The sequence below is a fragment of the Macaca thibetana genome, chromosome 17, assembly GCF_024542745.1.
Source record: "Macaca thibetana thibetana isolate TM-01 chromosome 17, ASM2454274v1, whole genome shotgun sequence".
Lineage (NCBI taxonomy): Eukaryota > Metazoa > Chordata > Mammalia > Primates > Cercopithecidae > Macaca > Macaca thibetana.
This window is the reverse complement of record NC_065594.1, coordinates 1,728,112-1,741,219: the sequence shown is the minus strand read 5'-3', so window position 1 is coordinate 1,741,219 and position 13,108 is coordinate 1,728,112. Positions and strand designations below refer to the sequence as shown.

General features: G+C 41.0%; 1 protein-coding gene across 4 annotated transcripts in view; it reads left to right on the top strand.

Annotated features, from left to right (window-relative positions):
* Positions 1–13,108, top strand: part of MICU2 (mitochondrial calcium uptake 2) — a 107,250-nt gene that overhangs the window by 89,169 nt on the left and 4,973 nt on the right. For all 4 annotated transcript variants that reach the window (XM_050766491.1, XM_050766492.1, XM_050766493.1 and 1 more), the window contains one exon: positions 6,016–6,187. In XM_050766491.1, coding sequence (XP_050622448.1) covers positions 6,016–6,187 — 172 coding nt within the window. The remainder of the gene's footprint in view (positions 1–6,015; positions 6,188–13,108) is intronic.

The window sequence follows — 13,108 nt, the reverse complement described above, 5'->3', positions numbered from 1 at the left end:
TCTTAAAACAAATACCAAAAAGCAGTACAGAACAGTGGGGAAAACACTGACTTGGGAGGCAGGAGACCTGCGTCTTATTCAGCTGAATCTAGTTCAATAAAGATTTATGGAATGTGATATATGTTGTTATGTGTCAAATTACCCCTCAAACACTAGGATAGTACCTTCTGGAAACTAGTAGCCATGCAGAAAAACATGTAAACACATTGTGGTCAGTGCTTTCTTCGGTAAATAGGGTATCTGGGTAGCACGGAGTCACTTAGTGTGCCCTGTGGTGAAGGTGGGGCTCGGTGATCAGGGAAGGCTTTCCGGAAGAAACACGAAGCTGAATCTTGACAAACTAGCAGCGATTAACAGGCAGAAGTGGTTTGGGCAGGGAGGCATTTGAGGGAATGGGAATGATAACACAGCAGGAGCAAAGACGTAGAGGCGTGAAAGTGTGTGGTTTGTAAAGGGAGTGAGAAGCAGTAGAGTTGATAAAGCAGTAAGCGTAAGGTGAGGAGAACGGAGGCTGGGAAGTACGTGCTTACCTGTGTGACGGTTTTATACACCATAAGATAGAGGTAGCTTGTTGATTAACTCAGTGATGAGAGGCCCTGAAGAAGGCTACGTGAAGGATATTTGGTCAGATGTGCTCATCACTCTGGCAGCATAGTAAAGGATAGGTTTTATGAGAGAGAAGACCATTCAGATATTCCAGAAAAGAAGTAAGAGCCTCGGGACGGGCGCAGTGGCTCACGCCTGTAATTCCAGCACTTTGGAAGGCCGAGGTGGCGGATCACGAGGTCAGGAGATGAGACCATCCTGGCTAACACGGTGAAACTCCATCTCTACTAAAAATACAAAAATAAATTAGCCGGGCATGGTGGCGGCGCCTGTAGTCCCAGCTACTCGGGAGGCTGAGGCAGGAGAAGACGTGAACCCGGGAGGCAGAGTTTGCAGTGAGCCGAGATCGTGCCACTGCACTTCAGCCTGGGTGACAGAGCAAAACTCTGTCTCAAAAAAAAAGAAAAGAAAAGAAAGAAGAGCCTTGAACTAGTGTAGTGGCAATAAGGATTTTGAAGTGGAAAAGATTTCCAGACACAGTTAGGAGATAAAATTGTAGGGCTCAGTGATTGATTAGATTTAATGAATGAAGAAGAATGCATGAAAATCCAAGTGCCTCCTGCACTTCAGCCTGGGTGACACAGTGAGACTCTCTCAAGAAAAAAAAAAAAGAGCGAGAGAAAGAAAGAGAAAAGAACATTAAATCTGGCCGGGCGCGGTGGCTCGTACCTGTATCCCAGCACTTTGGGAGGCCGAGACGGGTGGATCACGAGGTCAGGAGTTCAAGGCCAGCCTGGCCAGCATGGTGAAACCCCATCTCTACTAAAAATACAAAAATTAGCCAGGTGAGGTGGCAGGCACCTGTAATCCCAACTACTTGGGAGGCCGAGTTAAGAGAAGTGCTTGAACCCGGGCAGCAGAGGTTGCAGTGAGCCGAGATTGCGCCACTGCACTCCAGCCTGGGCAACAGGGTGAGACTCTGTCTCAAAAAAAAAAAAACCAAAAAACCGAAATCTAAGTTTCTGAATTATATCCTAATCCCACTAATCCCAGTTTACCTGATAGCTACACTGAGTCGTTTAAGCTCTCTAGAACAATTTTTTTCAACAAAATTTTAAACCGTACTTCTTCTTGTATATTTAAAATACCCCTCTCTCAGTGTTTTTTAAAGTTCCAAAAATATCATAATTTAAAACAAGGAAAGCTATTATAATACTGATATTGTCATATTACTGATAATTACTATATTCACAGAGATATATCACTCCTCTTTACGATTCCCTAACTAGTTAACTTTTAAGGTTGCTTCTCACCTTACTTTTCTTCAGTGGGAATGATTTTATTTAGAATTCTTACTTTAAATTTTTTTAAATGAGTTCTTCTATAAATTATGGGCCCTGTGAAATTTGTCATACCATCACGCAATTTTTTAAATCCAATTAAGTTAACAAAAACTTGAAACATGAAAATTTTCAGGAGCTTTCTTAGATATTGCAAAGTGTCCCTAAAGTTAAAATTGTAATTATGCTAGGCTGGAATTTATGGCAATCATAAGATATCTTTTACATTTTGCTAAGTCATAAAATAACAGAAAATGGCTTCTAATAATATTTCCAAAAGCTTGCACCAACGTACTAGCCAAATTAATCATTGATATTCCACATTTTTTCATATGTATTATTTCGAGCTTATACTTTTGTGTTTCTGGGAGTATAATGTTACAACATGTTTAACTGACGAAGTAAGGAGGCCAAGGCTGAAAATACAGGAGTGACAGGGAATTGCTAGAGGAGCAAGGTCCCTGAAGGGAAGGAAGTACAGGAATATAGGTGGGATTCAGAGTGCAGCATGGACAGGAAAAGGGACTCCCCGTCCATTGTGACAGGAAGGAGAGGGTGGGGAAAAGGATGCATGTGGATGCTGTTACAATTTTTAGTGACAATAAGAAAATGAATGAATTTGTTAAACAATGAATTCTAGTTTCTGTAGGAAGCAGGGGCAAAGTCGTATGCTGAGGATAAACAGAAAAGAGTGTGAAAGTAAAATAGCCTCTATGTGAAATCGAGAAGACACATTTCCAGGCTAGCAGAAGAGTGTCTGTAAGGGTCAAGGACCCAGTTGAAAAGGTGCACCATGAAGTTGTGCAAATACCACTACATACAGTTAGTTATAGTATGGTTTTCTTTAAGCCATACTTGAAGAAGGCCTTTTGCAGCCCATTAGAGCTGAGGTTGTGGGTGAGAAAGTGGAAAGCGATTAAGAGCGGAGTCTGGAGCTGGGCGCGGCGACTCACACCTGTAATCCCAGCACTTTGGGAGGCCGAGGCAGGCAGATTGCTTGAGCCCAGGACTTCGACAGCAGCCTGGGCAACATGGCGAAACCTCATCTTTACAAAAGAGATGGTTGTGGTGGTGTGCACCCGCAGGCCAAGTTACTTAGGAGGCTGACGTGGGGAGGATCACCAGAGTCCAGGGAGGTCAAGGCTGCAGTGAGTCGTGATCACACCACTGCACTCCAGCCTAGGCAACAGTGAGACCCTGTCTTTAAAAAAAGAAAGAAAGAAAAAGTGAAGTCTGGGCATGAAGAATGAAAATGAAAAGATAGTTACATATCATCCTCAGTACCATCACAGCAACTGGCAGGTATTTACATGGTGCATGGCATCTTTCTAAGTATTTTCCGTATGTGTTATCTCACCTATCTTTACAAGTTAGTGTCCTCTCTTTATAACTAGAATCTGATGAGGTTAAGGGACTTGATGCAGGATCACATACTTTAGAAACTGAAGAGGTGAGATTCAGGTTTCTCATGAAAGGTTTTAGTGATCATGTGGTTTCTGAAAGAGTTCCACAGTTCCCTGGTAGGTGGTGGGTGCATTGAATGGGCTTTCAAGTACCAGACTAGGTTACCAGAAGGACGGTCATATTCGGTAGATACTACCACGGATCAAGAGAAGCGCATCAGTTGAAGAAAAATTTGTCATTTGTTTTCTGTTTTTTCACTTACACAACTAATCAAAAAGATTTCCCAGCTGAAATATCACTTAACCATTTAAGTAAAAACCACAGTGTAATTTAATTCTGTCTCCCAGAATTTTGGTGTGCTTTTATTGTTATGAAAGCAGCAGATAATTTAAATTGTGAAAATTGAGTTTTCTGTCAACCTACGTATTATTCTGGGGGAAAGCATTGACTCTTGGGCTGCTCAGGCAGCTCCTGACGGCATTTTCCCGCTCTGCATCAGTGCCTTTTGATTTTGTTGTGTTTTTCCGGTCTTTTTTACTCTTCTCTCCTACTCTCTTTGGTGATTTTTCTTCTGCATTTCTTTTCTCTTCTTTTAAGCTCCATGATTAGCCTTAAACATAGTGACCAGAAATAATCCCTGAGTTTATTTCTAGTCTGGCATACTTGACCTCATTTTTTATTCCAATGAATTTTTTAAACTGAAAATAAACCTGTGACTTAAGATATATAATGGTTAGAGGGAAGAAAATTGGCCTCAAGTCTTCTCATCAGGAAAAATTGGGGAGGATATTGATACTGATGTACTTTTTAGGACTGGAATTGTTAAAAGTTCTGAAATGCCAATTATTAGTTGAGGATTTCTGAGTTTCATGAAGCGTTTTTATAAAATCAGAGGTGTCTAGAAGCAGTGGTGTGCTAGTAAATATGTTTAATAATCATTGTCTCAGGAAAAACAGCCTTGATTTGTAGTGTTTGCCAATTAGTAGTATAAATAAATGCCAACGTCAAGCTCCCCAGCATAAAGCAGAGACGGGAAGACGTGCACGAAAGACTCACAGCCTGTACGCCACTGTACAGCCGCTCCAGTACACCACTGCCTAAACAATTCCAGTAAGGAAAAACAGATCTCTCCCATTGCTTCCAATTAACCCACTGATTTATAAAGTATGTAATTTGTTCACAATGTGTCTGGCAGCCTTATCTACTATAAATTTTCCAATTCATATATGCATGTTCAGATCATGTTCCAGGCTTTCATGTCATAACAAGATAATATGATTTTAGGCTTAAAGGGAAAAGATTATCATCATAACTGGACTTATATTCATTAAAAGTAGATAATTAGGTAAGATTAAAGTAGCTTAATCCAGACAATGTATAGTTTAACAGCAATTAAGTTTATAATATTTCAGCCTCTGGTAGAGGCTCGGATAGAGCCTAAAGAAAAAGCAAGGGGAAGGGAACAAGTTAGTGATGTTTTTATACCCTATCTTCTGCTTGCCTCATTCAGTGTACATTCATTTGCAAGTAAAGCATACATTTAACAGTTCTAATAAAATCAATGGAATGTCATTACAGTATACAGGGCAGGAAAACTCAACAAAATAAAAGGCAAAGTATATCAGTAAAATATTTTGTTGATCTATTAGTCCAAACTCGAAGTGCTTCAAATTTTAGATAAAGTTCTGCTTTGACCCAGAAAGAAACATGGCATTGATGAATCCGTGTATTCAGTACATTCAGAAAATGTTTTAAGTAACAAACTCTTGCCTGCCATGTAGACAGAAGTCTAAGATCAAACTCCTCCTTCATGCTTTTAAGATTTATGGGATAAATATAGAACTTCAAGCAAGTAATTTTTTAAGTGATGATTTTTCTCCCACTGAACTGGAATGTCCCTCTTCTATCAACCCATGTATATTTTCATTTGAATTTGACATGACAGTACCGATCTTTTAACATGTGGAAAAGTGAATAAAGGGATCTGTAACATATTAAAATTTGTGGAGATGATAATACTTTTCACATGATTTAGGTTATAAATAAAGTGCAACATTTCTGGGTTCTTGTTCAAAGAAGATATATTTTAATCTGATATCTTTTCAACTTGTCCCTTTCCTGGGAAGCCATTGATGACAGTTTGATCAAAGTGCCATGTTGTTTTTATAAGAAAGGAATGTTGAGTCATATCGACATGTATTATTGTCAAAAAGATTGTGTTTTTAGATAGAGTAAGCTTTTGATGCCAAGCCATTGATTACACTGATTAACTTTGGCATTTGAAAAATATTAGGAAGTAGTAATTATGATTAACATTCTAAAAGCAGTGTCCCACCTCAATTTTAAATTTATCTGATTATTGATAATTTTTCTGTATTGGAAAAAAACTAGTTTCCATGGAATAGTATTTTCTCTGGATGTATCAAAGCAACATTTTACATATTTTTTTAAGTCTTTAGGTTTATCAAAATGTAGGTTGCCAGGTATGACTTACACAAACAAATTGAGTATGGTGAGTTACTGATTAAGCCAGTGTTGGACTTAATCAATTTCTCTGCATCCTCCCTCTCCCCACAATCCTTGCACAACACTAATGCTTCATCCTGCTCACTATCAGGAGACCGCCACCCAGTAGGTAATAGTGAAGGTACTTTGCAGACCCATTTACAATATTTAAGGTTGAATGCCACTAGTTACTTTACTAATTTCGTATTTTAACATTTAGATTTATGGAAAATTTACAAACAGAGATTCAAGAAATGGAATTCCTTCAGTTTTCTAAAGGTTTGAGTTTCATGAGAAAAGAAGACTTTGCAGAGTGGCTACTTTTTTTCACTAACACTGAAAATAAAGATATTTATTGGAAAAATGTGAGAGAGAAGTTGTCAGCAGGAGAGGTTGGTATACCCTTTTATTATTGCATGTGATAAAGATGAAATAACAAGTTAGACATGTTTACATAAATAAACTTCTGAATTAACCAAGACTGTGCTACTCTGGATGGTATATAAAATCAACTTGAGGAATGTTCTCTACATGCTCTTTTCCTGTGAAGGAAAACTACTGCCTAAGACAGAATCAGTCTAGCAATTACAAGTTTTCCATTTCCAGTAAAGTCAAGAATAAGACAAGTATCACCACTATTATTTAATATCATTCTGGAAATCTTAACCAGTCTAAATTAACAAGATTAATTAAAAGAGTATAAAAATGTGAAAGGAGGTAGTAGTTGTCTTTGTTTTTATATGATGCAATTATATGCCTAGAGAACCCAAGAGAATCCAGTAGAAAAACTGGAAACAATAAGAATTCAATAAAGTACCTGTTATGATGCTAATATATAAGAAGCAGCAGCTCTCCTATATACAAATTATGTAGAAAATGTAATGACATGCATATGTGTGTGGGTATATAAATATGAGATGTATGAAATGATGATTGCCAAGCTATTAATAATTTTTCATGTACAGTGGTGAGGTTTCAAATGATTTTTACTTTCTTTCTTTATACCTTTATGTATTGTTCCAAAAAAATGTTTGCAGTGGACATGTATTTTATATAACTTTTTAAAAAGTTACTTCTCTTGTAAGAAAAAAGAAAATGCAATAGAAGAACCCAGTTATAATTGCAAGATAAATATATAACAATTAGAAATAAATGTAACAAAAAAAGAAAACTTAATAGCCTTGATAGATATAAAAAGAAAACTTATCTAATTATAAGACATCCCCTATTATTGAATAGAAAGTCTTAGAATTATAAATACAACAGTTCTGTCTTCAGTTAGTCTATAAGTATAATGGTTCTATTAGAACAGCCCAAGTTTACTGCAGTTAGAAATTAACCCTGAAATCTCCCTGGCTGACACTGAGTTTCTTACTCAGTCATGCCACATTTCCATTGTGGGCTGATAGGAGTCTCTGTCTGCATAGAGGTCTAGACCCATTTTGGGTGTGGAGGCTGTACCATCTTGGAGTTCCATCATCTGGAAGAAGTACCACGCTCAGAGGCTGTGGCAGGAAAAGAAGGAGGGAGTCACAATCCAGCAACTAAATGTTTTGACCTGGAAACATCACCTGACACTTGGCAGTTGGCCAGACTAATCACATAACCCCACCTGAATGCAGGGAGGCAAGGAACTCCAGTCTTTCATATCTGCAGGAATCAGAAAAGAGCCAGATACTGGTGAACACTTGTGGGTTTCAATAAAAATACCATTGAATTATTGGGAAGAAACTAGACAAGCTATAAAACTTTATATGATGACGCCTGTAATACCAGCACTTTGGGAGGCCAAGGCAGGTGGATCATGAGATCAGGAGATCGAGACCATCCTGGTTAACATGGTGAAACCACATCTCTACTAAAAATACGAAAAATTAGCCGGGCGTGGTGGCAGGCACCTGTAGTCCCATCTATTTCGGAGGCTGAGGCAGGAGAATGGCATGAACCCGAGATCGGGCCACTGCACTCCAGCCTGGGTGACAGTGCGAGACTCTATGTCAAAAAACAAAAAACTTTATATGAAAAGAATGTCAACATGTTAAAATATATTATCAAACCTTGGTAACTAAAACAGTTTGTTACTGACAACGAATTTGACAGACTCCAGGAATAGACTTAAGCATATGGGAAATTTAGTATTTATGAAATAGTATTTTAAATTAGTTGAGTAAAATAATTATTAATAAATGGCATTAGGATAATTCACTGGCCATCTGAGGGAGAAAATGAACATAAATCTCTATACTGTTCATTACTCTAAAATAAATTTTGGATGAATCAAAAAATTAAATGTTGAAGAAAAAAATCAGACATGGAAACAATGTTTCATCTTAGGTTATATACCTTTCTAAGCAGAACCCAAAACCTTTCAAAGAAAACTTGATGAAATACCTAAAAATTAAAATTCTGTTGCCTCACCTCATCCCCCGCAAAAATTATAATCAGAGTCAAAAGAAAAAGTTATCAACATGAGGAAGGGGGAGATACTGATATGTAAAGACCAATTTTCTTAATTTATAATGGGATCTTTAAAAATCAGTAGGGATTGACCGGGCGTGGTTGATCATTCCTGTAATCCCAGCACTTTGGGAGGCCAAGGAGGTGGCCCTCTCGAGGTCAGGAGTTCGAGACTAGCCAGGCCAACATGGTGAAACCCAATCTCTACCAAAAAATACAAAAAAAAGTAGCCGGCCATGGTGCCACACACCTGTAGTCCCAGCTACTTAGCAGGCTGAGGCAGGAGAATTGGATGAACCTGGGAGACAAAGGTTGCAGTGAGTCAAGATGACGCCTGGGCAACAGAGTAAGACTCTGTCTCAAAAAAAAAAAAGGTAGATATCAAGAACTGTTCCTCCTGAGGAACAGTGTTGTCCACATTTAAAAATGGTCTGAGATTTTTTTCCCTATTTAATATATCATGAGAACTTGAAAATCAACATGTGAATAACTGTAAAGTGTCTGAAATTTTATCCCTTTGCAAGTTAGCCTGCACAGTTTCATGGATGCTTGCAGAAGATACAAAACTATCGAGTCAGACACAAAGAATGTTATGATCATGTAGCAACAACATGAGCAGCATATTTGTGTCAGTTCCCCCTTGCCTCCCAAGCCCCATGGACATGAAGCTGAGAGGCCCAGGTAGATGCTGCCCACACAGCAGATTCACATCAGGTTGAGGACTCTCATCTTAGTGATCTCAATGTTTTGTTATGGGCAGTAAACAAGCCTTCGTGAGCTTTGCTGCAGTGGGTGGCATTGTGTATTCATGATACCGGACAGTCAGCAAAGCTGTCCTGCGCTCCTGAGGAACAGTGCTGTCCACTATACAGTTCTCCTGCCTCAGCCTCCTGAGTAGCTGGGATTACAGGAGCACGCCACCCTGCCTCGCTAATTTTTGTATGTTTAGTAGAGATGGGTTTCACTGTGTTGGCCAGGCTGGTCTCGAACTCCCAGCCTCAGGTGATCCGCCTCAGCCTTCCAAAGTGCTGGGATTACAGGCGTGAAGTCCTTGAAGATATAATCTGGAACAAAAATGCAGTTGGTGCCTCTTATAGATGTACAGAAACTTGAGACCCAGCTGGGCGTGGTGACTCACACCTGTAATCCCAGCATTTTTGGAGGCCGAGGTGGGCAAATCATGAGGTCAGGAGATTGAGACCATCCTGGCTAACACGGTGAAACCCCATCTCTACCAAAAATACAAAAAATTAGCCGAACGTCATGGCGGGTGCCTGTAGTCCCGGCTACTCGGGAGGCAGAGGCCGGAGAATGGCGTGAACCCAGGAGGTGAAGCTTTCAGTGAGCCGAGATCACACCACTGCACTCCAGCCTGGGCGACAGAGCAAGACTCCGTCTCAAAAAAAGGGAAAAAAAAAAAAAAGGAAATGTGAGACTCATGGAGAATGGTCTCCCACAATAATAAGTTACCTAACAACCCATTAGAAATCTGGACAAAGGACATAAACAGGAAACAATAAGATAAATCCTCAAATGACTAATAAGCATGTGAAAAATGTTTTACTTCATTCACAAAGATATACAAATTCAGGCTGGGCCTGTGGCTCACACCTGTAATTGCAGCACTTTGGGAGGCCCAGGCAGGTGGATCACCGGAGGCCGGGAGTTTGAGACCAGCCTGGCCAACATGGTGAAACCCCATCTCTTCTAAAAATACAAAAATTAGCGGGGCGTTGTGGCACATGCCTGTAATCGCAGCTGCTTGGGAGGCTGAGGCAGAAGAATCCCTTGAATCAGGGAGGCAGAGGTTCTGGTAAGCCAAGATCACGCCACTGCACTCCAGGCTGGGTGACAGAGCAAGACTCCGTAAGACATACAAATTCAAACATTAATAAAATACTATTTTTCATCTATCAGAAAAGCAGACATCAGAAAAGTTACACCCAGTGCCTACTTTGAGGTCATGATAGAAGCAACCACTCTTTTATTTGTGCTGATAAATACACTGGTTTTTTTCTTTTTCTTTTTTTCCTCTCTGCCTATCATCTTGTAATATACTGTTAAGAAAGTAAAGCAAGGTACAGAAATATGTGAAGAGATTGTTCCCATTGTGTAAAACAAGGAGATGTGTATGTACATGTATACACTTTAATAAGAATAGAATATTAGCCAGGCGTGGTGGCTCACGCCTATAATCCCAGCACTTTGGGAGGCTGAGGCAAGTGAATCACCTGAGGTCAGGAGTTTGAGACCAACCTGACCAATATGGTGAAACCCCGTCTCTACTAAAAATACAAAAATTAGCCAGACGTGGTGGCATGCACCTGTAGTCCCAGCTACTCGCGACACTGAGACAGGAGAATTGCTTGAACCTGGGAGGCAGATGTTGCAGTGAGCCGAGATTGCGCCATTGCACTCCAGCCTGGGTGACAGAGTGAGACTCCATCTCAAAAAAAAAGAGAAATTTCTGGATGGAGACACAAGGAATTGGTAACTCATGTCTGGGGAATGGAACTGGGAATCAGAGTGGAAGAACTTTTCATCATTTATCCTTCATGTTTGAATTTTTAACCATGTGCACATACTACTTTTTCAAAAACTTTATTGAAATGTTTAAAAATAAAAATATTGGCCGGGCGCGGTGGCTCAAGCCTGTAATCCCAGCACTTTGGGAGGCCGAGACGGGCGGATCACGAGGTCAGGAGATCAAGACCATCCTGGCTAACACAGTGAAACCCCGTCTCTACTAAAAATACAAAAAAAAAAAAAAAACTAGCCGGGCGAGGTAGCGGGCGCCTGTAGTCCCAGCTACTCGGGAGGCTGAGGCAGGAGAATGGCGTAAACCTGGGAGGCGGAGCTTGCAGTGAGCTGAGATCCGGCCACTGCACTCCAGCCTGGGCCACAGAGCGAGACTCCGCCAAAAAAAAAAAAAAAAAAATGAAGTCACAAAAGCTCTAAACCAGTGAAGACCACACATTACAGAGGGCGTGATCCTGAACATCCCTACAAAGAGAAACTTTTTTTTTCCGGTAGGGAAGAATTTACTTTCTTTCTTTTTTTTTTTTTTTTTTTTTTTTTTTTTGTGAGACAGTCTCAGTCTGTCCCCCAGGCTGGGGTGTGGTGGTGGTGGTGTGATCTCAGCTCACTGCCAGCTCTGCCTCCCAGGTTCATGCCATTCTTCTGCCTCAGCCTCCCGAGTAGCTGGGACTACAAGCGTGCACCACCACGCCTGGCTAATTTTTTTGTACTTTTAGTAGAGACGGAGTTTCACCATGTTAGCCAGGATGGTCTCGATTTCCTGACATCGTGATCCACCCGTCTTGGCCTCCCAAAGTGCTGAGATTACAGGCATGAGCCGCCGTGCTGGGCCGAATTTACTTTCAAATAAAGAATTTTGGCCGAGCGCGGTGGCTCAAGCCTGTAATCCCAGCACTTTGGGAGGCCGAGACAGGCGGATCACGAAGTCAGGAGAGCAAGACCATCCTGGCTAACCCGGTGAAACCCTGTCTCTACTAAAAAAATACAAAAAACTAGCCGGGAGAGGTGGCGGGCGCCTGTAGTCCCAGCTACTCGGGAGGCTGAGGCAGGAGAATGGTCTAAACCCGGGAGGCGGAGCTTGCAGTGAGCTGAGATCCGGCCACTGCACTCCAGCCTGGGCGACAGAGCGAGACTCCGTCTCAAAAAAAAAAAAAAAAAAAAAAGAATTTTTGGCTGGACACAATGTCTCACACTTGTAATCCCTGCACTTTCTGAGGCTGAGGTGGGAGGATCACTTGAACCCAGGAGTTTGAAACCAGCCTGAGAAACAGAAATCTCATCTCTACTAAAAATAAAAATATTTGTTGTGTGTGGTGCTGTGTGCCTGTAGTCCCAGCTACTTGGGAGGCTGAGACAGGAAGATAGCTTGAACCCAGAATTTCAAGGTTGCAGTGAGCTGTGATCTGACTCCAGCCTGCGGGGGCAGAGTGAAACAGTATCTCAAAAACAAAATAAAAACTTTAGAGAATTTTCATACTTTGTTTACTTTTGTGTTGTTTTTTTTTTGTTTTGTTTTTTTGTGTTTTTTTGAGACAGGGTCTTGCTCTGTTGCGCAAGCTGAAGTGCAGTGGTGTGATTAGCTCACTATAACCTCAAACTCCTGTGCTCAGGGGATCCTTCTGCCTAAGCCTCCTCAGTAGCTGGGACCACAGGCACATGCCACCATGCCTGGATAATTTTTGTATTTTTTATAGAGATGGCAGTTTCACCATGTTGCCCAGTCTGGTCTCCAACTCTTGAGCTCAAGCAGTCCGGCCACCTCAGCCTTCCAAAGTGCTGTGATTACAGTCAGGAGCCACCGTACCTGGCTTTTATTTTTTAATAGAAGAAACTGAGTTTTCTTTTAACTTTTTTATTTGTTCGTTTTTAGACGGAGTCTCACTCTGTCACCCAGGCTGGAGTGCAGTGGTGCAATCTTGGCTCACTGTAGCCTCCGCCTCATGGGTTTAAGTGATTCTCCTGCCTCAGGCTCCCAAGTAGCTGGGACTACAGGCATTCACCACCATACCCAGCTAATTTTTTTTTTTTTTCGTATTTTTAGCAGAGACAGGGTTTCACCATGTTGGCCAGACTGGTCTCGAACTGCTGACCTCAGGTGATCCTCCTGTCTTGGCTTCCCAAAGTGCTGGGATTACAGGCATGAGCCACCGCACCCAGCCCATTTGTTTTACTTTTATTTATTTATTTACTTATTTATTTATTTTTTGAGACGGGGTCTCACTCTGCCACCCAGGCTGGAGTGCTGTGGCATGATCTCAGCTCACTACAAGCTCTGCCTCCCGGGTTCATGCCATTCTCCCGCCTTAGCCTCCCGAGTA